The 24,967-nt window shown below is 62.5% G+C and overlaps 1 protein-coding gene across 1 annotated transcript in view; it reads right to left on the reverse strand.

Annotated features, from left to right (window-relative positions):
- Positions 1 to 1,182: 1,182 nt before the first annotated feature.
- The window catches only part of FAM20C (FAM20C golgi associated secretory pathway kinase), a 48,650-nt gene continuing 24,865 nt past the window's right edge, over positions 1,183 to 24,967 (reverse strand). Inside the window, exons 4-10 of the mRNA XM_030300985.1 lie at positions 12,154 to 12,246; positions 10,693 to 10,808; positions 4,590 to 4,770; positions 3,868 to 3,977; positions 3,627 to 3,708; positions 2,757 to 2,816; positions 1,183 to 2,183 (exon numbers count right to left, since the gene is read on the reverse strand). Coding sequence (XP_030156845.1) covers positions 1,934 to 2,183; positions 2,757 to 2,816; positions 3,627 to 3,708; positions 3,868 to 3,977; positions 4,590 to 4,770; positions 10,693 to 10,808; positions 12,154 to 12,246 — 892 coding nt within the window. The 3' untranslated portion in view covers positions 1,183 to 1,933. The remainder of the gene's footprint in view (positions 2,184 to 2,756; positions 2,817 to 3,626; positions 3,709 to 3,867; positions 3,978 to 4,589; positions 4,771 to 10,692; positions 10,809 to 12,153; positions 12,247 to 24,967) is intronic.

Genomic DNA, 24,967 nt, shown 5'->3' on the forward strand with positions numbered 1-24,967 from the left:
GCCAACCGTACTGGACCAACGGTGGTTGGACGGGGGGGGGGGGGGGGGGGGGGGGGGGAGACGTGTGCAGCACCGACTGGCCCTGAGTCAGAGGCCGTGACACCAGCACTCCGTTCCCTCGGGGAGGCCTGGGGTGGGGGGGACGCACCGTCCGGGCCACGGAGCTGTCTGCTCCCTCTCGTGGAACCACGGCAGGCCCTCCTGGGCACTCTCCTCCTCCCCACGTGGCAGGGACAGGGACCGAAGCGGGAGACCGGAGAAGGGTGGCGGGCAGGGCCAGAGGTACGCAGGTGCCGGCCATCGGGCGAGCGCCGGGCTGGAAGCCTGTGCGAGGCAGGGAGCGGGCGGGAGCCACGTCCCCCGTTTACTTCCTTGCAGCCTAAGGCTCTTTTGTAGCTGGGCTGTGGGCAGGCCTCCCGCACCTGAGCGCGGCCCGGGTGGGGCTCAGGGACATGGAGGAGCCCTCCTGCCCCTCAGTGAACAGCTGGCCGTTCTGGGAACCTGAGCTCACTTTGGGGCCCAGTGTCAGACCCTCACGGAGCCTCAGTTTCCCCATCTGTGAAACGAGGAAAAGAAAATCCACCTGGCCATGTTGCTTTAGAGACCAGTAACAGTTCATTTCGGCTGCTTTGCAAGGTGCCGAGCACACGGAAAGTGATGGTCCTGGGGCAGCAGTGGGGCTGGGAGCATGAGAGGGGGTGCCCAGGAGGCACCGGGGGCTCTGATTTCCAGCGCCCTCTGCTCCCAGGCGTTCTCATGCTGCAGGGTTTACGTGAGCCCTCGGTGGCGTGCTCTCCTCGGAAGCCTCGGGGCTGGCCTGTCACGGCACCCTCTGCCCTCACGGTGCTGCACACGGAGAAGGTCTGGGGAGCCTCCAGGCGGGCTCCCGGGGGAGGATTCAGGCCCCGCGGCCAGCGGCGCGGGGCAAACGTGGTGTGCCCACAGGCGCCAGTGCCGTGTAGATGTGATGCCACCCTCTGGGACCAGCCCGTGTCTCCGGGGACCCCCTCCCAGCTTTGTCCGCGCCTGCCACGGCAGGAGTGGGATGGGCGGTTGCCCCCGGGCCCACGCCTCCTGCTTGCCTACGGGCCACCCTGGGCGCTCCCAGCTCCAGGACTGACTTCTGTGGACGGTGGGTGGGCAGGCAGCCGAGCTCAGGGTGTGGGGACCTGGACCCCAATACACATTTGCTGTATTTTTATTGCACTCTTACCACATTGCAATCTATTCCACAAAAATGCTGCAAAATTAAGCCTGTTGCTGAGCCCCGCGGAGGGGCCCGTGTGACGTATTTACACAACCATCAGAGCAAAGTCAGAACAGCAGCAGCACCCTCAGCGGCCGGGGAGCGTCCCCGGGGCTGCCGAGCGGCTCTGAGAAATGGAAGACGTGGTCGTTTACGTCACTCTGGAGCCAGGAGTCTGTCGACCAGCCCGTGGTTCCATCAGGAGCCCCCCGGGCACCGGGATGGGACGGTCGGCCGTCCGGCTGCAGGGCCCCCAGGAAGGAGGGGAGGCGGGAGTTTATTTCAAGTCAGGTCCAGATGTGAGCAAACTTGGTGGGAGAGGCCAGCCAGCCCCGTGGGCTCTGCCCCCTTGTGTGCATTTGGTAGCTGGGCTGGCGTCCGTGTGTGTGGGCGTCGCTCTCTGCCTATGCACATACACGCCACGTATAAATACAAAATAGTACATGAACGCTTCCTTTCCATACAAAAAAGGTGGGTCGCCCCCGCCGCCAGGCCGCCTCCGTCCGTGAGCACAGAGCGCCCGCTCCCGACCTCCTCCGGTCCTCGAGGACGAATACGACGTGTCCTGTCGGACCCACCGCCGAAGGGTCCCGGACTCTGGAGTGGCCTGTCTGTTCCCAAAGTCACTGAACGCAGGGTGTGGACGCACGTGTCCCTCCTCCGTGGCAGGCCGGCGGCTCTCGGTCACTACCTGCGGGGGGGGACTCTGTGCTCAGGGCCCAGGTCGTCCTCCAGCACGCTGTGCGGCCCGTCCTTCTCCACACAGTCCCTGACGGCCTGCAGCACGATGCGGAGCCTCCGGTCCAGGGCCTCCAGGTGAGGCTGGTACAAGACGGGGGCCACGCGGTCCTTGCTCAGGGACTCTGCCATCAGCAGGCTCAGCTTGTACTCCTCCTTGGCCAGGAGCTGCAGCCGCAGGTAGGTGGACTTCCTGACCCTGCGGGGGACAGGGAGGTCAGGCGCCAGCTCGCAGGAGGCGGTGCCCGGCCTCTAAGGACTGGGCGCGGGGCGCTGGGGCAGGACGAGGGACCGCGTCGGCCCCGAGCGGGGAGGCCACGGGTTGGTCCTCGGCCTGCCTAGGCCCCTGCGTGCCAGAGGCGCCACGGTGAGGGTCCCGCCTGGCAGAGCAGGGGGCCACGTGAGGCCTGGCAGTACACGGGCAGACGCAGGGCGGGGAGGGACGGCCTGACCCCCCGGGAGACGGCGCTCGGCTCCGCGGCGCACGCCTGCCTGGGCCGGGCAGACCCAGTGCGCCTCGCAGACTGCTGTCCCGGCCCTGACAGGAGGATCCGGTGGGGAGCCCCGAAGAGGGTGGCAGAGAGTGCTGGGGACGGGACCCCTGTGCGGGCGCCAGTGTCTTCAGCCGTAAGGTGGGCCGTTATGGGGTCTGTGGGCTGTGTGCTGGCAAGGGCCTTGGGGCTCTGGCCTGCGTGCTGCAGGGACTGGGGGGTTTCTGCTTAGCCTGGGGGCGGGCCGGGGCTCCCTAGGGGGCAGGCAGTGGAGGCCTTACCTGCAGCACTGCTGTAAAGGCACCAGAATGGACAGCTCATCGTGGGAATATTTTCCAAACCTGCCCAAAGAAGAGAATTGTCCAGGGTGTCGCCTGCGTGCCGAGGGTACCACAGAGCAGCCCCGGGGACACCCAGGGCCCTGGAATGAGCACCTCACGCGTGCCCTGCTGGGACGCCAGGGCCGTGTGGCCCGGCCCCTGCTGTCCCCGGCACTGGACGCAGGGCCTGGGATGAGGGAGGTCCTGGAAGGTAGCCTAGCCTTCTGGCCGCTGCGTGGGGCAGGAGCTCATAAACGCAGGGCCCTAGGCAGGCAGTCGGTGGTCAGCTCAGCCCAGTGCCATCTTTTATGCTGGGAACTCGTGGCCCCCACATGTCAACTGTCCGGGCGCCCGGTGCCCACTTCTCCGAGGCATCTGAGAATAGCTTTAGTGGCAGCTTTAACAATTTGGGGAGGGCAGGTCCTGTGTCCGTGCCTGCTGATCAGGCAGATGGCCCTCCTTGGTGGCTCCGGCCAGCAGTGGCCACAGGCCCCCCCACAAAGGGGGCAGGGAGGACCGTTTGTCCCTGCCAGCCAGTCCCAGACATCCACATGAGGCATAAAGGGCTCCTCACGGCCCTGTCCTTCCTGGCAAGCACCCTCTCTGGGCCTCAGTTTCCCCAGGGCGACATGGGGACATAACAGGACCCAGTGCACAGGGTGACTGACCCTGAGGGTCAGAAGGAGCAACACGACAGGCACTTTCTGCCGATGGGAGCCAGAGGCCAGGGGCCCCCACCCTGCACCACACACAGAATGTCTTTGGGGAATGGCCCTCCCCGCCGCCACAGTCTGGGCCCCCCAGGTCTGTAGGAGCAAGAACACAGCTCACCCTCTTCCGTTGTCCAAGTGGATGATAAATGTCTCATTCCCAAACTTCTCAAAAGTCTCATAGTGATGACGGTCCATGTTCCCTGTGGACAGAAGCAAGCTGAAAACCCAGGGCTGTCCCCCCCTCCCCCCGCCCCTGTGTGACACCAGAGCCGAAACAACGGAGCAAAGCGTGTGCCGTGGCCACAGCCGGTCACGTGCAGGGTGGGAGCCCCGGGTGCAGGCCGGGGCCGCCGACATACCCATGAGGAAGTCAAAAATGGTCATGTCCATGACGTCCAGCACACGGCGACTGCTGTCATAGGGGGGCGTCTGCTTTACCTCCTCGCAGTAGTCGGGGTCCACTTCCCACCTGCAGGGGAGCCACTGTGAGAAGGCTGAGTTCCTCCTCCGTGTGGACAGGGTAGGCCCAAAGCAGCTCAGCACGGCGGGATTACCGCAGCAACGACGGGGGGTGCAGAGAGGCGTCAGCACGGAATAGCGCCTCGCGCCTCTGGCCGAGGCTGCATTAACGGGAGTGCGGGGCTGGGAGGTGAGCAAGCCATGTCTGGAGGCCGTCATCAGCCCCAGATGCCAGGTTTCTGGCGGGGGGGGGGGGTCGCCGTTAGGAAGCAGAGCCTGGACAGCACGCCCACAGAGACACCTCCACGGCCACCTCTCTCGTCTGAGGGACAGGAAGGGCGAGGAGTGCAAGCCGAGCTTGGACACTGAGAGCCTGTGCTTCTGGGCTGGCCAGCGCCACCGCGGGGGGCACCTCTGATTCTCAGGGTGAGGAAGCCCCGTCCCGCCATCTATTCACAAAGCGGAGGTCTCGTCCGCGTCACAAAGGGAGGCTGGGCGCGCCTCCCTTCCCCGACACCCCTTCACACCCCGTGGCCCTGGACAGGCCCGAGGCCCCTCCGAGCAAAGCGCTGTCAGAATGAGCAGGCGGGCCCGGCCTGGGCTCGGCCTGCCCAGCACTCACTCTGCCTTCTTGCGCTTGTGGTAGGAGCGCCGCCACGGGTTCCGCCACGTCTTCCTCTTGGCCAGGGACAGGTCTGGCAGGAAGGCCGCCAGGGAGCCCTCGATCTGGTCGGGCTTCCCACACAGCGCGTGCTCGGTAGAGCAGTAGTAGGAACACTCACCGTAGAAGCAGACGTTGTTGGCTGGCGGCAGACAGACACAGGGGTGAGTAGGGAGCGGCACGTCCCACGCCCGCCCTCCCGCACGTCCGCCTGGGCCTCCCACGTCCACACCGTCCGTCGGACTCGCGCGGCCCAGATCTCCCATTGCTGCGACCCCGTGGTACGGGACACGGAGGCCCACGGAGCGGGGCTGAGCGGCCCGAGGCCGCACAGCTGTGGGAGACGGGACGGCCTCGACAGAAGCTCTAGAGTCAACGCTCAGAGGCTTAAAAGGCGTAACGGAAGCGTGGACGCTCCGCGGCGGGAGGGGATGTCTGCGAATCGCACGTCCGACGAGGGTCTGGCGTGTGGCACACGTCAGGAACGCCTCAAGCGTAAAAAGCTAAATAATCCAACTGACGCACGGGAAGGGAGTTCAACAGATACTGCAAAGGCGCGAGGGGCCAACAGGGACGTGGGAAGATGCTCCACACCATCGGTCGTCAGGGGAATGCGGTGGAGCCCACAGAGACGCCCCTTCTTACCCACCAGGCCGGGTTTGGTCAAGAGAACAGGCGTTTACAGGTGTTGCGGAGGATGGGGAGAGACCGGGGCCCCGGACAGAGCTGGTGGGGCACAAACGGGGGAGTCCCACACAGAAATATTGGTGGCTCGGGGGCTGGGGGGGGCGGGAGCTGGGGGTGACTAACAGGGACGGGCTCCTTTTTGGGGTGAGGAGAGCGTGCGGAGATCAGCGGGGCTGTGGCACGACGTGACGCATGTAGCAAAAGCCACCGAATGGCACACTTCTAAATGATGAGTTTCATCAAAAGATAGGGTGGGGCAAATTTAACTCGATCTAACCAATATGTATAGGCAGTTACTTAATAAAACGCCCTGGTCATTTTGTTGCCCAAAAGAAGTTAATGAATTCCATGGCGCCCGAATCACGTCTCGATGAAACAAGTAATTTAGAAAGCGGGCACCTCTTGCTGACCAGGCGACACGCCAATTTGTTGCCAGAGGCCCCTGCCGGTCAGGGGCGCGATGGCGCTCGTGTGAGTATTTACCGGGAGAATCTTGCGTTCAGTGACTTGTCTGTTTGGTGGAGAGACCCTCGAGAGCCCGGGGAGTGCGGCAGCCAGAAGCCCCCTCCCGGCTGTGCAAACGGCCAGTTCCCCAGACGAGGGGTCTCCTTTCGTGCGGCTGCGCGCCCTGCCCGCATGGCAGTCACGAGGCTCCCGAGTCTTCTGGCCACGCGCTCGCTCCCCGTGGACTCCTGACGTGAGCCTGGCAGGCCCTTCTCGCCGCAGTCTCCGTGTCTGGTGGGCAGTCTCCGTGGGCAGCCGTCCAGAGGAGATGGGGGGCCGGTGCAGGGGCTCCCGCCGCGCCCCGCCCCGCCGGCACACGGGAGTCTCCGCCTGGATGGCCTGCCTCTCTCTTCCTGCCCCTGACCTCATGATCCCCGAGCCGGTGCTGGGGAATTGCTGTGAGGACAGTCTGGGAAAGGCCGGTCTGTGGTCTCGCCTGCGTGTTGACGCAGTTCATCAGCGACCCCCCGACACACAGTGCAGCCATAACCGAGGCGGCAGCCCCACTTTCAGGGGGACAGTCTATCTGATCCTGTTGGCCGGAGCTCTGGGATTTGCTACGCTAAGAGCCTAAGCTGGCTTTGCTCAGAGAGAAACAGCACGGTCCTCGACAGACATCCAAATCTGGTTTCTGAAGGAGCAGCCAGGGTGGGGCCCGGAACACTGCCCAGAGGTGCGAAATCAGTGTGGTGTTTCACCTCCTTGTGCCTCGGTTTCCCCACCTGAACGAGGGCCCCGGTAGTGCCTGCTCATGGGCTTGGGAGTATTAAACAGGAAATGCGGGTAAGATCAGATGTCTGACACTGAGTCAGAGGGCAGTGCAGGTGAGCGGTCACTAGGTCACCCCCGCACTTGGACGGGGGAGGGGGAGGGGGACGAGGGGACATGAGCCCTTTCTCGTCTCAGCGATGACGTCTCAGCAGACGGCGGGGAGAAGGTGGGGGCCAGAGTCAGCCCAGGAGAACCTGCTTCCCTGCCACTCTGGGGCCACCGCCTCCAACTCCGGGGACCTCGGGGGTGGGGTGGGGGCAGGACGGGTGACCCCGAGCGAGAACCTGGTCTCCGTGGAGCTGGAAAGCATGTGGCTCGAGGGCTGAGCATTGGGACCGGGAGTGTTCCAGGCCTTTGCACGGCAGGGAGGAGGGTCCAGAAGAACGGGACGCTTACCGTCCTAACCCCACCTGGATGGATCTGGTGTGGGTGGCTCTCAGGTGGGGCTGGAATGCTGGGGAGCCACCATCGCTCAGGAGTGGCCTGAAGGTGTCCGGGCACAGCTCTGGGGACCCTTCTTACCCTCGTGCGCATTTAAACTGGACGCTGTGTCCACAACGTGTGGGTAGAGGCCTTGTGCCTACCCAGCCAGACCCAGGCCTGCGTAGCAGGAAAAAGAGTGACTTGAAAGATGTGGGGCTGAGTGGCTGGGAGGGAACAGGAGGGGCTCCCAGAGCTGCTCACAGTCTGTGTCTTGTCCTAGAGGTGTTTACGTAGGTGGGTTCCCCTTGTAGAAACCCACGGATGCGTGTACCTTCCAGGATGTATGAGATGTGTCCATGGAGATTTACCACAAAGTACAAAGACTTTTGTGGGGCTTGGCACAACTGGGTTCCGACCCAGCCTGCCTTTGTGGGGCTCGGCACAACTGGGTTCCGACCCAGCCTGCCTTTGTGGGGCTCGGCACAACTGGGTTCCGACCCAGCCTGTCTCTGCACTGTTGCTTGGCGGGGGCGCTTAGCTGCTCTCCTGAAAGAAGACGTATCTGCTTAGACTAGGAACCGATTCTGCTTTTGTTTATAGGAAGGGATCCACACCCTTCTTCACCCACCACATGTGGGACTTCAGTGCTGGGATTCTGGACACTGGTGGCTCCGTGGCCCCTTTGAGAGCCCCCGGCAAAGCTGCCACGCGCCCCGGTGAGACCTCGAGACCCAGAAGCGGGGTTCCTGCAGGGAGGTCGCTGTGCACCAAGAAAGCAAAGTGTAGAAAGTTCTTGACTCATTTTCCTTTCTTGACATTTCCTCCACTTCATTTGGGGCGGGTTACTGAGTCCCCTCTCGGCGGTGCCCATCACCAGATGACCAGGTAAACGACATGGGACGCACCCACCCAGGGCCACGGGACCCTGACATAAAGAGCAACACGCAAGACACCACACAGCGATGTGGAGGGACCTCAGAAGAGTGCTGTCGAGCAACAGAAGACAGACAGACCGCCGGTCACCCCCACTGTGCAAAACCGTAGAAGAAGCAAAGAAACCCTCAGATAGGGAAAGCACATAGCGCTGTTGGGGGTACAGGGCAGGATGGGACCGGGGCAGACGGGCCAGTTCGTTGCTTCTCTGCTCGTGTCAAAACTCCTCGAACTTCGCACGTTGATACTGTCTACACCATGCCAATCGTACCTCAACAAAATGCTTAAAATGGGGAGGGGGGGGCGAGGAAACAACCCGCCCCCACAGGCTGGCCTAAGAATTAAAGGTGGAATCCCACAGCAGGTGCATACCAGTGCCTGGCATACCGCAGGTGCCCAGTGATGTCCGTGTTCCCTTGCTGCGGTAGAATCGCCTAGAACATCCCTGCCGTGTGGTGGCCAAGGTGGAGGGCCCGCGGTGCAGGCCTTGCGGGCAGCAGCAGCCCTGTCTGAGGGCGCTGGGGGCTGCTCACGGGGGGACAAACTTGTTTCAGGCTGAGGGGACACTATCCAGCCCGAGTGGCCCCACCCACGGCCCGCTCTCAGCAGCAACAGGCCTTTTCGGCCCCTCCGCCGGCACCAGAACAGTCTCTCGGCGGGCTCTGTGATCGAGGCCCCAGAACCCGTCCAGGTCAGACCTGTGGAGGAGCATCCCTCTAACGGGGAAACCGGGTGATGGGCGTGGGGGAGCGGGCGTGTTTCATCTTAAGTTCTGAACACTGAACGACGTCACTAGAAATGCTGCAATGAAAATCGGAAAGACCACTGACGGGGGGCAGCGGCCTGGGGGGTCCTGTGGGCGTGGCCTGGGGCTGTGCGGGCGTGGCCGTGGTCCAGAGGGCGTGGCCTAGTGTCCTGTGGGTGTGACCTGGGCCGTGCTGGCGTGATCGTTGTCTGGAGGGCGTGGCCTGGGGGTCGTGTGGGCGTGGCCGTGGTCCGGGGGGCATGACATGGGGCCGTGTGGGCGTGGCCTAGTGGCCTGTGGGTGTGGCCTGGGCCGTACGGGCGTGGCCGTGGCCTGGAGGGCGTGGCCTGGGGCCGTGTGAGCGTGATCGTGGTCCGGAGGGGTCTTGTGGGCGTGGCCGTGGCCTGGAGGGCGTGGCCTGGGGCCGTGTGAGCGTGATCGTGGTCCGGAGGGGTCTTGTGGGCGTGGCCGTGGCCTGGAGGGTGTGGCCTAGTGTCCCGTGGGCGTGGCCTGGGGCCTGTGGGCGTGGCCGTGGCCCAGAGGGCGTGGCCTGGGGTCGTGTGGGCATGTCCTGGGGCCGTGTGGGCGTGGCCGTGGTCCAGAGGGCGTGGCCTAGTGCCCTGTGGGTGTGGCCTGGGCCGTGCGGGCGTGGCCTAGTGTCCTGTGGGCGTGGCCTGGGGTCCTGTGAGCGCGGCCAACCCAGACTCCGAGGGCTCATCGCCACGTGGGGCAGCAGCCGGGGCAGCAGGGGCGGCTGACGATGAAGGTGCTGGGGACGTCCAGGCTGGAGGACGAGAGATCCCAGAGTCCCTGACAGGCTGAGGTGGAGGAGGAGCTTGCTGTCTCGGGGGTGGGGGGGTGGGGATTCCAGGGGAAAGCACTAGAACCCAAGGTTGGAGGGGCAGGTGTCCACCCTTGGAAAAGAAGGGCCTTTCCAGCAACTCAGGCTGTGCAGACAGGAGCTGAATTACCTCTGAGCCGACGGGCTGCCCGTCACCGGGGGCGTCCAAGCAGCCTGCAGCCTTGGGCAGGCTTAGACAAGGCTGATGAGAAGCCCTCCAAGCCCCCTCCCCTTTGGTTTCTGGTCGGGTGGTGAGACGCTGCCAGCACAGGGCATAGGGGCACATAACCTCTTCGTGGGTTTTATGTGCACGAACTAACAGATGGACCCACACCACCAGGAGGGTATCTGTCTCGGGGTGGGTCCCACTTATCACCGCACTCCACTTCTCTGCCATTGCCGGGACCTTCCAGAACCGAATACGAGGTAGAAGGTGTCCCCACCCTCAGGCCCAGCAAGCACGGGGTGCTCAGCACGGGGCCTGGCCCAAAGGAAGTGCTCACAGGGACGGACGGACAGATCGCAGAGCCCTGAATGCCACATCGAAAAGCTCCTGGGGCAGGTGATTCGGTAGGGCAGGAGTCTGTGTGCGTCTGAGACTATTAGCACCGCTCTGTGGCAGGCCCTTGTGCTGGCCCTCGAGGGCGCCAGGGGAGGCCGCCACTCTACTCGCTCTCCCTGCTGAGCCGGGGGAGGGAGGCAGAGGAGTCCTTGTTGCTGTGTGAGGGTCTTGCTGCGGGGGGGGGGGGGGGGGGGGGAGGGAAGGGGCAGGGTGGTGGTGCCTAAATCCGGGAGGAAGTTCAGGGAACAGAGGTCTCCTCCAGCCGGACCACTTGGACGAGACTCTCTGGGGAGGCTGAGATTTTTCAAAAATGCACTCATTTTCCTTTAAAACAAATGGTAGGAAAAAACCTCTGTGCCCAGCCCAGGGGATCAATTCCATGAGATGACTTGGCCATTTCTGGCAGGCTTTTGACACTGTGATGTAGATACACCCCGAAGCGGAAGGGGCAGCCCTTGGGTGGTCCCGTGAAGGCGGTGGGCTGCATTATGCAAGAAGAAACTGTAAGTTTCTTTCTTCTTCTTCTTCGTAAAGGTAACTAAGCTCGCTGTTCTGTGTGCAGTGAGCCAGGAAAGGGGCCTCCCCGAGTGCAGGTTACCTGGAGAGATGAAGAAGGTTCTCCAAAGCTTCTTGTCTCTCGTGACGTCCCGGATTTCCTTGGTCATGTTGACCATCCTGCCGGCCACCGGAGGGACCCGGCGGAAGTCCAGGATCCTGGCGGGAAAGTGACAGGGGAAGGGTCTTCACCTCCATGCCCCGGCCCTCGCTAGGCTGGTGCGGAGTGAACGCTCCCGTCTCTGAGTCCCGCTAGGCCCAACGCGGGGCCCACAGCTCTGACTGGTGCCGTCGGCCACCCACGAAAATGGGCCCCACGAGGACCACGGCGGGTGGTGTTCTGCTTCCCAGCACCGGCCTGCCCGTGCCTGGGCCCCCAGGGCTCAGGTCGGAACAGCGTTAAATTAGCTGCTTTTAATGGGACGCTAACTGCGCTGCACTCGCTCACTTAAACGGGACGCCTATGGGCCTGCAGCGGCCTCTGGGGGCAGCGGCTGCGCGTGGGGAATGTGGGCGTCTTGCGTGCCGCCCGCGCTCCGCCCACTGCGTGAGCTGTCCTGCGTCATCAACAGGCCTCACCTCTCCGAATGAGGAACCCTCATCGGCTTCGTGGCAACTGTTCCTTTCACAGAAAGGCCTTTTTCTGGGTTTAGGCTGCACAATAGTTGACATTGTTGAAAATCTGACTTGGGGTTTCTGTGGCCCCCAGACAAGATTTTTGATCTTTAAAAAACAAAGCAAAGTAGGGTTTGCAAACTTGAGTGTGCACACGAATCGCGTGGTGTAGAGAGGGTCTGGGGTGGAGACCGGGAATCTGCATTCTAACCAGCCTGGGTGACCTGGAAGCCGCGGCCCAGGGCACACCCCGAGCTGGAGGTCAGGACCCTGCGGGGCGGTCGGGGAGGCTCCTCCCCCTAGACTCTTGGAACTGACTCCAGCCCCAGCCCCGTGACTGTCCCTGCAGGGCAGGGATCTCTGGGCCAGCAGGGTGGCTGCTGAGAGGCCCTCCCCCACGGCCCCCGACACCGCTGCCCACCTCGCCTGCAGCAAGGGGCCACGTGGAGCCCAGGGAGGAATTCATGTTCTGCCCGGTAGAGCCAGCCCAGAAGACGGGCGATGATGGGGGAGGAGGCTCATGTCCCTTGGTGTCACCGTGGCCCCAGAGGTTACACCCTGCAACCTCTGGGTTAAAATTCCCAGCACTCATAGCCCTTTCCGCTCTTCCTTTGTCATTCCCAACGGGCCACGTCCACACTCTGATCACCAACTGCTCCCGAGGATCTCCTGTCTGGCACCGTTCGTGGTGTGGGGCCTACCGCGGGGTGTTGTAACATCTGCAGGCCAGACTCCAGCTCTGTGCGGCAGAGACTTACCATGCCTCGGTTTTCCCATCTGTACGATGGGGCTAATTATAGGATTCCCGACACCTCGGCAGGGTGTTGGGAGAGTTATTCGGACCCACCCGCACGGTGCTCAGGCCCGGGGCGCAGGCGGGACGGCTCACCTGTCCAGGTGGAAGGCAGCGATCTCTGCGTTGTGCCTCTCATAGTCAGAGAAATAAAAGAAGTCAGGGGGCGTCTCCTGCTCCCTCGTCTGCCTAAAGAAAACAGGGTTTTTCATCACTGTGCGAACCCTCCGGTGAAAGGGTGCAGGAGGCTTGTCCCGGCTGGCGAAAAAGCCGGCTGTCAAACTGGCAAGAATTTCGTGAATCGGTTGTTAAAGTCATTTTATAAACATAAGTCACGTTTTATCATTTGCTTATTTAAAAAGTTTATCTATTTTGAGAGAGCGAACGCATGTGAGTGGGGGAGGGGCAGAGAGCGAGCGCGAGAGAGAATCCCAAGCAGGCTCTGTGCTGTCGACACACGGCCCGATGTGGGGCTTGAACTCATGAACCGTGAGATCATGGCGCCCAGAAGTGACCTTTTGTAAGTGACGAGTATTTAAATCGCACCACTGGCCGGTTATTTAATGACGTTCGCTGGTTTCTTCTTCTTCGGGCTGCTACCCACCTTGCATCTGCAGGGGCAAGCAGAGGTGACGCGTGCCCCCGCAGCCCCCCTCAGTGACCTCTTCCTGGGAGCATGCCGTGAGCCAACGAGGAGGTGCAAGCTCTCCCGTCAGGCTTCTCCCCCGCGAGCGAGCTGGTTACCAAATACCGCTCAGCCCACCCGCCGGTCCGCAGCACCGGCCGAACACAGATCCTCTAGGAAGGCAGATGGCCAGGCGGCCCCCGGCCCCTGAGCCTAGGGAGTGTGTGGATGGCAGAGGGCCAAGGGCATCACAGGAGTCACCCCGACGCAGAGCAAGGGGACCTCCCTGGGGCGTGAGCTGGGGCCAGGCTCAGGCGGCACCACTTGTCCCTCTGGCTGCTCTCAGCCCCCCACCAGCATCCCCGCCCAGACAGTGTCCCCCTGGGGGGCGGGGGATGTGAGGGAGTCTGCGAAGCTCCTTGGGGGCCACCCGTGGGACCCCTCTCTGAAGCCCAAAGAGGAGGCGGTGCGTTTTCCACCAGGCACCTGCCGTTGGGGACTGTACAGCCGGCCTCCTCCCGCCCCCCCCCCGGCGGCGGCAGCTCCCTCTGCCCCCCTTCCCCTCTCCTGAGCCGGAGTGAGGGCCATCTGCTATTTCTGACTTGTCTCCACTCTGCTGCCTTTGCTGTCACTGTTCCGTCTTCCCAGAACGGGCTTCCTCTCATGTCTCCCGAGGGCTAAGTCAGCATTCCCGAATGTGGGTCCCACCCAACCAGGTCCAGGGGCTTCTAGCACAAAAGGAGCCCTCTGAGAGGTTGGCGTTTGGGGAACATGCCTAGTGGAGCACCCTCTGGGGTCTCAACAGTGCATGTTACCACCATAAAGGCCCTGATAAGGCCTGCGGCCGCTCTGTTTCTTTACACTACACTGACTACAGAGCCCGTTTTTTTCGTAGTACGTTACCACGCGGTGCACTTTTGGGAACTGCCGGCTAAAGCCTACAGTGCAAGCCGTTTCTAACCGCTGCTCAAAGGCAAACTCCCTCGCAAAACTTTCCTGGTGCCTTGGTGGGGGTGACCTGAGGCTCACCCCGGACCCTCCCGGACCGGTGGGCAGACAGGAGGGTTCTGTTTGGAGCAGTGCTGTGGGTCACCCCACGATGGCCCCGCACGAAGCCAGAGCCCAGCCCCAGCTGCTGCCCCACCTGCAGCATGTGTGGTGGGGTGAGCAAGGCGGGGCAGCCCCCGGCTGGCCGTGCGTGCAGTCCTGGCGTCCACATCTCCTCCCAGGGAGACAGAAGAACTCTAGGAGCCCTGGGCTCGGACATCCACGCCCCACAGTGAGCTGCAGACAGGCCCTGAAGGAGTAACACGTGACCCTCCGCCAGGGGACAGGAAATCACACACAGGACTCTCTCTAGTCCATACAGGCGAACGGCATCGTGTAAGCACAGATACTGGGCAGACGCCTGGGGAGCAGGGACGCATGACGACTGCAAGTGTTTGACCTCGGCAAGCAGGGAATTTCCAAAATCACGTCAGAGCAAAAACGCTCCCTGCATTAAATCCAGCTCTGTTCTGTGCCCCTGCCCGTACCTGCAGGACCACGTCCACCTTCCAGGCTGGGGGCAGGGACTAACTCAGCCCTCCACCTGGTAAGAATTTACCAGATGTCGGGGACCTTCTCCGTGCTGGAAGACGCAGGGTGGGGAGAATCACGTGTGACCTGGCCGGTGAGGTGGAGGCTTGAATGATGTTCCAGCCCTAAGAGGCCCGTTCAGGGGCTACGGCTGGCCTTGCTGGGCAGCACAGACCTCCCCGCCCTTGGGGGCCACCTGTCCTCACCCTGTCCAGGGGGCGTGAGTCCAGGGGGCAGGTCTGGTGACGACCCTGAGGGTCGCTGAGGGCCCAGAGTTTTGCCTGCCTGCTGCACCCCACGTGTGCACACAGGCGCACGCACACACAGACACACACTCACAGGCACGCCTCGCCATGACAGGGCCGTCAGGAGGGTCTCAGAGAGAATAGGGCCTGGTCCTTGCCTCCTCTCTGGCACGGCCATGCAGGCGGCTGCGAAGGAGCCTTGGGCGTCATGGAAGGACAGTTGGCTTTCCTCGCATTTGTGGCGGAAGAGACTCCGGGCCAGAGAGGGGTGTGACTGATGTGATTCCAGTCTTAGCACATCCCGCCGCTGCTGCCCTGCTCCTGGCCTGGCAGCGGACGGGCGGTCGGGGGCAGGCCCAGCCCAGGCTCTGTGGCCAGGCCGGGGGTCCTGGGCCCTCAGCCCCGAGGCCTTCCGGCCGGTTCAGCGCGCCTATGGCTGTGAGCCCCGGGCAGGTGCGGGGGGCCCGGGCAGGAGGGAGAGGCCACGAGGGTGGGTGAAGCCACAGGCTGCTGGCCAGGCTCAGCCTCCCAAACGTGCCCCCCGTCACCCCGTATCTGGGGCACCCACCTCCAACCCAGGACTTTTGCCCGCACAAACCTCCTAGCCGTCTCCAGCTCTGCCCTCCTCTCTCCTCACCCCTGTGGCTCCATCACCAGACCACTCCCAGCCCAGCCCCAGGCCTTTCCCACTTCTGCACCTTTGTGCCGGGCTTTCCACCGGCACTCGCCTTCTCCATCCTTCCCAAGATCTGTCCCAACCCCACCCCCGCCCAGGCCTCCCACGGAGGAGCTTAACACTGCTATACTAGACCACTGTATGCAGGGTCTGGGGACAGGAGTGCCTAGCCAAGCGCCCGCTTTAGAACGGGTGTGCCACAAACAGATGAAACATTGATGGAGGGAGGACGGCGAAGGGGCACGAACCGGTCCACGGCCTTGAGCTCCTCCCACCCTCGTTTCTTCAGTTTGTACCAGTGTCATCATCAACACCATCACCGTCACCACTCTCCCCTCCACAACCATTATTCCTACTGCATACTGACCCCTTATTGCCTGAGGTGCCTGATGTGATCACAGCGGCTTGATCTGTAACGCTAACACGTGAGCGTTTCTGTTTACCAGTGCTTGGGCTTCCGTTCATTTCTCCCTTACTCCAGCCCACTCCTCTGATCAGGTCAAACACGTGAAAAGCGGGTGGCTCTGAGCCCTGCTACTCTGCGAAGAGACCAGCCACTTCTCGGAAGCCCTGTGACCAAGTTCCAGAACGGTTCCTGGTTCCCTCACATCTTCCACCTCAGGGCTTTTTCCAGTGACCTCCGTCCCCAGGCTGTTTACACAGAGAGGTGGCTCTTTCCCGCAACCCCGAGGCCACACACGAGCCTTCCGCCTGGCTGTCTTGGCCTCCAGATACCCCTGTGCAGAATGACCCTGGACGTGCAGAGAGGTGGTGACGAAGTGCTGTTTGTGTGCTCAGTGGCTGTCTTCACTCCGGAGAGGCTGCGAGGTGCCCCTGGGGCCTCTGTGCTCTTCGGGCGTGCCTCCAGATGTGTGAAATACCCCTGGGTGATTTTAAGGCTCCTATAGGCTGTGAGCAACTTGGGTAGGGGTCCTAGCTTAACCCGTCCTGATAAGGGCCAGGCTGGGCGCTCAGGCAACACGCAAAGATACGAGGGGCACGCAGGGTGGAAGGTAGGCTTGGTGTGGGCCTCTCCAGTCATTCGTGCCCTTGGGTGGGAGTGAAGGCGCCCAGGTCAGCACCCATCGCCAACTGGGGGGGTGGGGGGGGGCGAGTGTGCTAGACTTCCAGACCCTCCGTTGCTCCAGCTGTCAAATGGGTTCATTCCGTGCATCTCCACCCCCGCAAGGAGAACAGGGCTCTGGGCGTGGCCGGCTGGCTCCGGCTCCGGTCGCCCAAGGGGTCAGCGCCCGCTCGCAAGCGGGGAGCGTGAAGCCGGGGCTGGCAGGAAGACGCTGGGGACTACCTGGTGAGGGTTCCCAAGGGCGAGGCCGGCTCCCTGCTGGTCTCACCGCTGAAGGTCTGTGCCGAGACCACCCAGCATCGCGGAAACCTAGCCGTGCGCCGGCGGGACAAGCGTGGGGTCCGCCCGGCCCCTCGCCCGCCGGAGCCGTCTGGCGAGACGGCGTGAGCCGCAGCCGGACTCCTGCAGGGTGTCCTTGCCGCCAGCCCGCGCCTGCGGGGAGAACCCGGGGGGTCCGAGAGCCGGGTGTCGTTGCTGTCTGTAGAGCAGGGCAGCCGGGGCGGAGGGATTTCCGGCCTCACGCTGGGCAGGCAGGGGAGGGACACGGCCCCCCCCCCCCTCCCGGGGGGGGGGGGGGGAGGTCTGCCGGCCTCCCGCCACCTCCTGCGCGTCCCCAGAGAGCCGGAGCTGCCGCCGAGCCAGCCATTTGGGGACGCGCTTCGGAAAAGTACTGAGCCCGCCGCACCCGGCGGGACCCCTCGCTCAGCTGACCCCGGTCGCCCGGCCCCCTCTCCTCCTCCAGGCGCTGAGGCGGAAGCTGGGCCCGGGTGTGGGGGGCAGGCGAGGGCGCGGCCCACCTGGGCCTCTTCCGGGGGCGTGGGCCGTGGAAATGCGCAGGGGAGATGCTATCGGGTACTGTGGGGGTTGGCTCGGCACCCACAGCCTGCGCCTGGCCTGGGAGGAGGGGTGGGGAGACCAGGCAGCCGGCACGGGGAGCACGGCACCGGGAAGGCACGGTCCTCCCCTGGTGACTGAGAGGGCAGGGCTGGGTGGCAGGCGCTCCGAGGGGCTCAGGGATGGGAGGAGCCTCCTAGTCTGGCCACCCCCTAACCCCGCCCCCCACGGGGTCACTGCCCCCGACACGACACGGGGAGCAGTCGGAGCCTCAGAGCCCCACCCTGATGGGCCTCGAGGTCAGGGTGGGCCCCACCCGGCCTCGGGCAGGGCTGAGCGGGCAGGGAAATGGAAAAGTGTATGGCTGACTTCCCTCGGAAAACAGCAGCTGAGGGATCAGGTGCAGTCAGTCCTTGGCGTCAGCAACCGAGGGTCAGGGCGGGAAGAAGGGCAGGGCCTGGTGCATTCAGGAGGCCCGGATCCCAGGGAAGGGAACGGGCTGGTCCCAGGGCAGCCCCCGGGGCTACGCCGAGCACCCTGACACCTTTAAGCCCAAGCCGGCTAAACCGTGGCAAGGGGCTGCTCAGGACCAGTTTTGGGGGCTACACTTTCCCATTCCCTCTGTCCTTCCTCTCTGGGGCTGACCGCACCGAATCCCTTCCCGTAGAGGGACTTGCTTCCCTTAGCTCAGAAGGAAGCACAAGAAGAACTGATGATGCACTTTATACTACAGTGAGGATGACTACTATGTTGGCCTCTCCCAGAAAGTCTGTGGCCTGAATCTCCGTACATGGCAAAAGGGACTTTGCAGTTATGATTAAGTTGGTGACCTTGAGATGGGGAGATTATTCTGTATGCCATCCCCGGGGTCCTTATGAGAAGGAGACAGAAGGAGATCTGACTGCAGAAGAGGCCACACAGTAGCTTCCAAGAGGGAGGCTCGGGGAGAGGATCTGTTTTCTCACCTCCTCCAGTTTCTGGAGGCCACCTGCATTCCTCGGCAAGGAAACACGTTCCCTCCGAGGGCCTGTAGAAGGACCAGCCTGCAGGTCCCTTTTAGATTGCTGACCCCCCAAACTGTGCGAGAACACGTTCGTGTTGCTTCAAGCCGCTAACGGTGAGGTCGTCTGCACCAGCTGCACAGGCAAGGAATACAGAACCTTTGGCAACACCAGAGTGGTAGGGGGACACGGTGACGTAGCAGCTTTGGGGAGGCTGTGGAATGCGGCCTGCTTCCTCAGAGCTGGTCCTGCCATCACGGCTCCCTTCATTAGACTTTTAAGACCTGACGCAGAGCATTTTGAGAAGAAGGCACCTCTGTTTTCACAGAAGCCAAAGAGGCAGAATCCAGTAAGAATCACACGAGCCTCTGAGGCTTTGGTCCCTGTCCCCCCGTCAATGACAAGGAAGTCTGAGGTCAGGAAACGGAAGAGGCGTGTGCCGAATCACACGGCTAGGAACGGCAGGTCCTGGGTTCTCTTCAGGGGCCCCCAAAGTCAGACATGGCTCCAGCCGGCCCTGCACGTCTGTGTTTTCTCCCGGATCAGAACCACCTCTGGGGGCTAGGACACCCCACGGGCCTGGAGCTGAGTCAGGGCCAGGCTCCCCGGGTGGGACTCCAGCAACCGCGACGACCACTCACGTCCTCCTCTGCACTTACGCCCCCTGACCCAGTTCCCACCGTCACTATTAACGTCTCGGTGTTCCTTAACTTGTGGGAAAACAGAAATCTTGTGCTGGGTTAAAAATACAGGAAATTGGCCGCTTTTAACCAAAGCCTGTGGGGGAAGAAAAGCCAACAGACACCCGGCTCTTACTATGAGCTGAACATCTTGCTGAGCACTTGGCGTGGATTCGCTCCCCACACCTTGACGACCGCCTGGGAAGGGTCCCCCTCCACAGACAAGTGACAGCCAGCGAGGTCTCAGCTGCCACAGGAAGGCCCTGTGCTCAGGTCCACGGCCCTGCTTCAACCCAGCGTGCCTCCGATGCGCAAGGCTGGGTGAGGACTGGGCGGGGACGCGTTCTCTCCGCGGACTCCTGAGGAAAACGGCTGGCGGAGAAGGGTCTGTCTGCCCTGACCCCCACCCACGCCGGGCTGCTGGGGAACAGGGGAGCCCGCAGCCCCCTCGGAGCAGTGTGTGGCAGGCGAGGCCGCTCGGAGGTGATGCCTCCGTGGTCCTTTCCACCCCTGCTGCCACGCTGCTGGGCTTACACAGAGGGGAGGAAGCATCCAGTCCCGCTCGGGGGAGCGAAACGCCTGCCAGGTCAGCAGGTTCCACGCGGCGAGTCCGGGGCCGAGGCCGGCCGAGTGGGGCGCGAGAGCCAGAATGGAACCGACAGCGCCCTGTGAGGTCAGACTCCGGAGAGGGGGACCCAGGAGGGGCCCACATAGCCGTCACACAGCGGTTTCAGGCATCCTGGTCAGAGCTAAGGCCCCCCCCCACCCCACACCCCAAGATCCCTGAGTGCAGGTGGGAAACTGAGGCCCAGAAACAGCCACATAAACACCTTTCGTGTGTCAAGGAGAGGCACGGCCACACCGCCCGAGCCTGCTGGACGGGAGCAGAGGGAAGACGCCAGCTTAGAGGCCGTGGGAGAGACCGCCAGGAGGCCGCACCCACAGATGTCCCTGCACAACCATGTGGCTGGAGACGCGCTCGGCCCCGCCGCTGCATGCCCACAGCCTGCCAGGGCCGCCAGGCTCCCTGCGCGGCCTGTCGCGTGAACAGGCTGGTGACCTAGCCGACCCCAGGCTCTCCACCAACACCCTCACCGGCCGGGGATGTGCAGTGTGGCCGCCCGCACGGCTCCCTCTGGGACCTTGCGCCCGAGGGGATCCCACCCAGGGTGTGTGATCAGCACCACCTCGTGCCCCCAGGGCCCCCCGCGGCACTCCCAACGGACCCCGTATCACCATGCGGCCCTGCTGCCACCCCAGTACCATTTGTCACCATCTGTCCGTCGCGCTGTGAACGGGCAGAACTTGGTGGGGTCTGTGTGTTGCTGCCGCAGGCCCTTTGCACTTGCTCTTGTCCCCAGTGCTCTGGTCCTTGACCATCTTTACCTTGTGCTTTTTGTTTGTTTGTTTTTTTTCAGAGGGAAAGAGAGTGCATGTACAAGTAGGGGAGGGACGGGGGTGGGGGAGAGAGAGAATCCCAAGCAGGTTCCATGCCCAGCCAGACTCGGGGCTCGATCTCACAACCGTGAGGTCATGACCTGAGCTGAAATCAAGAGTTGGACGCTCAACCAACTGAGCCACCCAGGTGGCCCCACTGTCTTTTCTAACGAACAGACTCGGCCCCACTCACGTGCCGAGGTAGGAGTTGGCCAGCTCCAGCCCGTGCGACAAATCAGCCTGTCACCTGACCACGTAAGCAGTTTCACTGGGGCGGTCCCATCACTTTCTCTGGTTCCTCTTCCCTCTTACGAGGACACCTGAGGCTGCATTCAGGGCCTACCTGGCTAATCCAGGGTGACCCCCCTCATCTGCAGGTCTCCGTGCCCGGGGGCTGATACCCTGGGGGCAGATGTCACAGAAGGGACGGGCCCTGGTTCCCATTTCCAGGATCACCTCAGGAGGCAAAACACCAGACAAGGTGAACGCTTTCCCTTCTTCGAAACACACAGCGGGTCCCTGACTCACCAAATGAAGGCACAGAAGCAAAAATTACCCTTTCTATCCTGGATAATCTTCCCATCACTCACACAGCAGAAAACAGCCACCTTGTCATTAAAGAGATATATTAAGCTGTTTAATATCAGGTTTTCGGATGGCGGAGGTTCTAGAAGGAGAGAGGAGGGCCTCTCCCTGGCAGCTGACTTCACCGTGACCTTTCAGCCCTATAACCCACTGTCAGTATTTCTTGCTACTTTTGGTGGCTGTCACCTGCCCTGGTGCCATGTGAGTGTGGGGGGCCTACTTGGTCAAACACGCCTGCCGGTCTTTAGTGATGGATGTCTGACCCGTGTTGTTTGAGCTACAATGGCAAGTTCGAGGCCCTCAGTGGCTGCAGAGGGGACATGGCCCCTGGGGCTTGGCTGCCACCCCAGCCGGTGCCCACTAAGCCTGTCCCTGCTCACCACACCTGCAGGTGTGGACGCCAGAGAGCCCTTGAGAGCGAGGGCGGCGGCAGGCCTGGGAAGACTGGGGAGGCCCCAGTGCAGACTCGTCATGGGGGGAGGGGGGCCCTGCATAAAGCGTGCCGAGCAGAAGACGTACTCAGGTGCCCTTAGCCCCGGAAGGCATGCCTGTCCCACAAGAACTTGGAGGTGTGAAGGTTACAAGAGCTTCTAACCCAGACGTGAAGACAGGCCAGCGGACTGGCCTTTGCGGGGCCTGGCAGGGAGGGCGCTTGGGGTGCAGCGGGAGCGGGGCCGTGGGCCTGGCTGTGCCCTCTGCTGCTCAGTCACCCGGCTCTGGTCCCGTCTGGATATGAGACGGTTGGCCAAGTGCCTGGGTCTAGGGCGAGCGCGTCCAGGGAGGGACCTGTGCGGTCGTAGGACTTTCCCCGGGCGTGCGCGTCCTTGCGCAGTGAAACCTCTGTGGTTCGCCGTTCTTTTCAAGGTAACAGACGAGATGCCACTGTGTCCCGTCTCCTGAGGGGCCTGAACGTTCAGCACCAACGTGACTGCTATGATGCTGTTTTCTCTCCGGTCAGAAAAACAAACTACTCTAGATGGCGGGGGCGGGGGGGGGGGTGGTTTGTATTCCAGCTCGTTCTCCAAGGCTTGTTTAAGGAGACCCAGAGTCTGCAGAATTCCCTTCTGAGGAATGAAAACAGGCAGACGAGAGAAGTGCTAGCCTCCGTTTCCTTCCCAGCACAAGGGAACGGAGACCTGTTTTCCTTCCCTCCTGCTAGTCTCCCCTCTTCTGAGACAATTAGAGTCGTGGCCCGCACGCTGACAGGCACCCCGGGACCGTGATAGCCAGAGAAAAGCACAAAAAGACACTGTCGATATTGCTGTTTGGGAGAACATTTTGGGGCAAAACAGGACTTGCTTGTTTGCCTTCAAACAAAGGGGATCATCTTCCTCAGATCCCTCCAAGGACACGCACGCCACAGAGTGAGCCAGGTCCCCCACGGCGGCTCCCCCCACGGACTTCAGCTTCCCCATCTGCACAGCGGGGGCAAAGCAGGTGCCGGCTCGGAACCACACTCCCTGAAGGTTTTGCTCAGTTTTTCCCGTTTATTCCTTTTCCTGCCAGACTCTTGCAACCGGTTTAGAATTGTTAACAATTTCCTTTCCTTTTTATTTTGCTAAGCAGAGGGATTCCGGGGTGCCAAGTAAAAGCAGGAGAAGACGGTTAACTTCTGCGGTCAACCTGAATTAATGCAGTCTTGGCTGGTGGTCAGTCCATGGGGGGCTCGGGGGCAGCTGGGGTCGGTGAGGGAGGAAACCCTTCTCCAAGGCCCCACACAGGGCTCCCGGCCACAGACCCTGCAGGTCAGGAGCCCCACTTTGTCCCCAAGGGTGCCTGTCCTGCCGTGTCTTCTCGAGCTGATTGAGTCCGACGCGCTCTCAGTGTGGCGGAGCTCAGCGTGACCAGCTTACTCGGATGGTGCTGCAGGGCAGGGAGCCCAGGGCAGACGCCGGCCGCTCTGGGCCACCGGGGTCCCAGCAGCTCGGCCTCCTGGGGGCTGGCAGGGCTGTCCAGATATGCCTGGGAAGACCCAGGAGAGTCTCTCCAAAGCCAGGTTCAGGTGTTGCTTATTTGGTTTTCAGTTAATAGGGTCCATTTTTGTTCTGACTCTAAAAATAACCCACAAAGCTGGAGACGGCCCGTGTGCCACACAGCAGGGGGCCCGTGAGGTTAATGGCCGTGTGACACGTGGAATCGGCTTGTCCCTCCCAGAGCCTCGGGAGGCACGCGGGCTGCGTGCTCGGGACACAGCCGGAGGCCCCCAGGGGGACGCGGCATCGCAGCTGAAGAACCTCAGGGTCAGGTGCCTGACCCTCCCTGCAGGTCGCTGCAGGGACCAGAGCACACCCCACCTTGTGGACCTCCCCTGCCCTGGGGTCTGGAGCACCTGGCCTCTGAGCCTCTGGGAGCCCTGTGTGCGCGCCTGCAGCGGCCCGGACAGCCTGCTGGGGTCCTGCTCCTTCGAGCAGGCACCACTGTGGCCCGTCTGGCGACCCAGACGCCAGGTGCTGCTCTGAACCCTCAGGAGCCCGCATATGCCCCTGGCTGGTGGGTTACACACATTAAAGCCCCTCGGAGTCTGTCTGTTTAGTCACTCGTTCACTCTACTTCACTCACTCATTCTGTGCACCTACTATGTAGCTGGGGCTGCAGACACAGAGTTGAGGAAAATGACCTGGGGCGCGCCCCGTGGAGCTCCTAGTCTAGTGGGACAGCAGATAGCGGTTACACCCCAATCCCTGTCATTGTGACCGGTGAGCAGGGAACAGTTAGATAGACGCCGATCTCCGGCCCTGCGACAGGCCAGCAGGGATAGACCCCGATCCCCGGCACTGCGACGGGCCAGCAGGGAAAGGTTAGATAGATGCCGATCCCCGGCACTGCAACGGGCCAGCAGGTAACAGACCCCGATCACTGGCACTGTGACCGGTGAGCAGGTAACAGTTAGATAGACGCCGATCCCCGGCACTGCAACGGGCCAGCAGGTAACAGTTAGATAGATGCCAATCCCCGGCACTGCGACGGGCCAGCAGGGAAAGGTTAGACAAACCCCGATCCCCGGCCCTGCGACGGGCCAGCAGGGAACAGTTAGACCCCGATCCCCAGCACTGCGACAGGCCAACAGGTAACAGTTAGATAGACGCCGATCCCCGGCACCGCGACGGGCCAGCAGGGATAGACCCCGATCCCCGGCACTGCGACAGGCCAGCAGGGAACAGTTAGACCCCGATCCCCAGCACTGCGACAGGCCAGCAGGTAACAGTCAGATAGACGCCGATCCCCGGCACCGCGACGGGCCAGCAGGGATAGACCCTGATCCCCGGCACTGTGACGGGCCAGCAGGTAACAGATAGACGCCGATCCCCGGCACTGCGACGGGCCAGCAGGGAAAGGTTAGATAGACGCCGATCCCCGGCACTGCGACGGGCCAGCAGGTAACAGTTAGACCCCGATCACTGGCACTGTGACCGGTGAGCAGGTAACAGTTAGATAGACGCCGATCCCCAGCACTGCGACGGGCCAGCAGGTAACAGATAGATGCCAATCCCCGGCACTGCAACGGGCCAGCAGGGAAAGGTTAGATAGACGCCGATCCCCGGCACTGCGACAGGCCAGCAGGGAAAGGTTAGATAAACCCCGATCCCCGGCCCTGCGACGGGCCAGCAGGGAACAGTTAGACCCCGATCCCCGGCACTGCAACAGGCCAGCAGGGAAAGGTTAGACAAACCCCGATCCCCGGCCCTGCGACAGGCCAGCAGGTAACAGTTAGATAGACGCCGATCCCTGGCACTGCGACGGGCCAGCAGGGAAAGGTTAGATAGACGCCGATCCCTGGCACTGTGACGGGCCAGCAGGTAACAGTTAGACCCCGATCACTGGCACTGTGACCGGTGAGCAGGTAACAGTTAGATAGATGCCAATCCCCGGCAGTGCGACGGGCCAGCAGGTAACAGTTAGATAGATGCCAATCCCCGGCACTGCAACGGGCCAGCAGGGAAAGGTTAGATAGACGCCGATCCCCGGCACTGCGACAGGCCAGCAGGGAAAGGTTAGATAAACCCCGATCCCCGGCCCTGCGACGGGCCAGCAGGGAACAGTTAGACCCCGATCCCCGGCACTGCAACAGGCCAGCAGGGAAAGGTTAGACAAACCCCGATCCCCGGCCCTGCGACAGGCCAGCAGGTAACAGTTAGATAGACGCCGATCCCTGGCACTGCGACGG

This window comes from Lynx canadensis, chromosome E3, assembly GCF_007474595.2.
Source record: "Lynx canadensis isolate LIC74 chromosome E3, mLynCan4.pri.v2, whole genome shotgun sequence".
In the NCBI taxonomy this organism is placed as follows: domain Eukaryota; kingdom Metazoa; phylum Chordata; class Mammalia; order Carnivora; family Felidae; genus Lynx; species Lynx canadensis.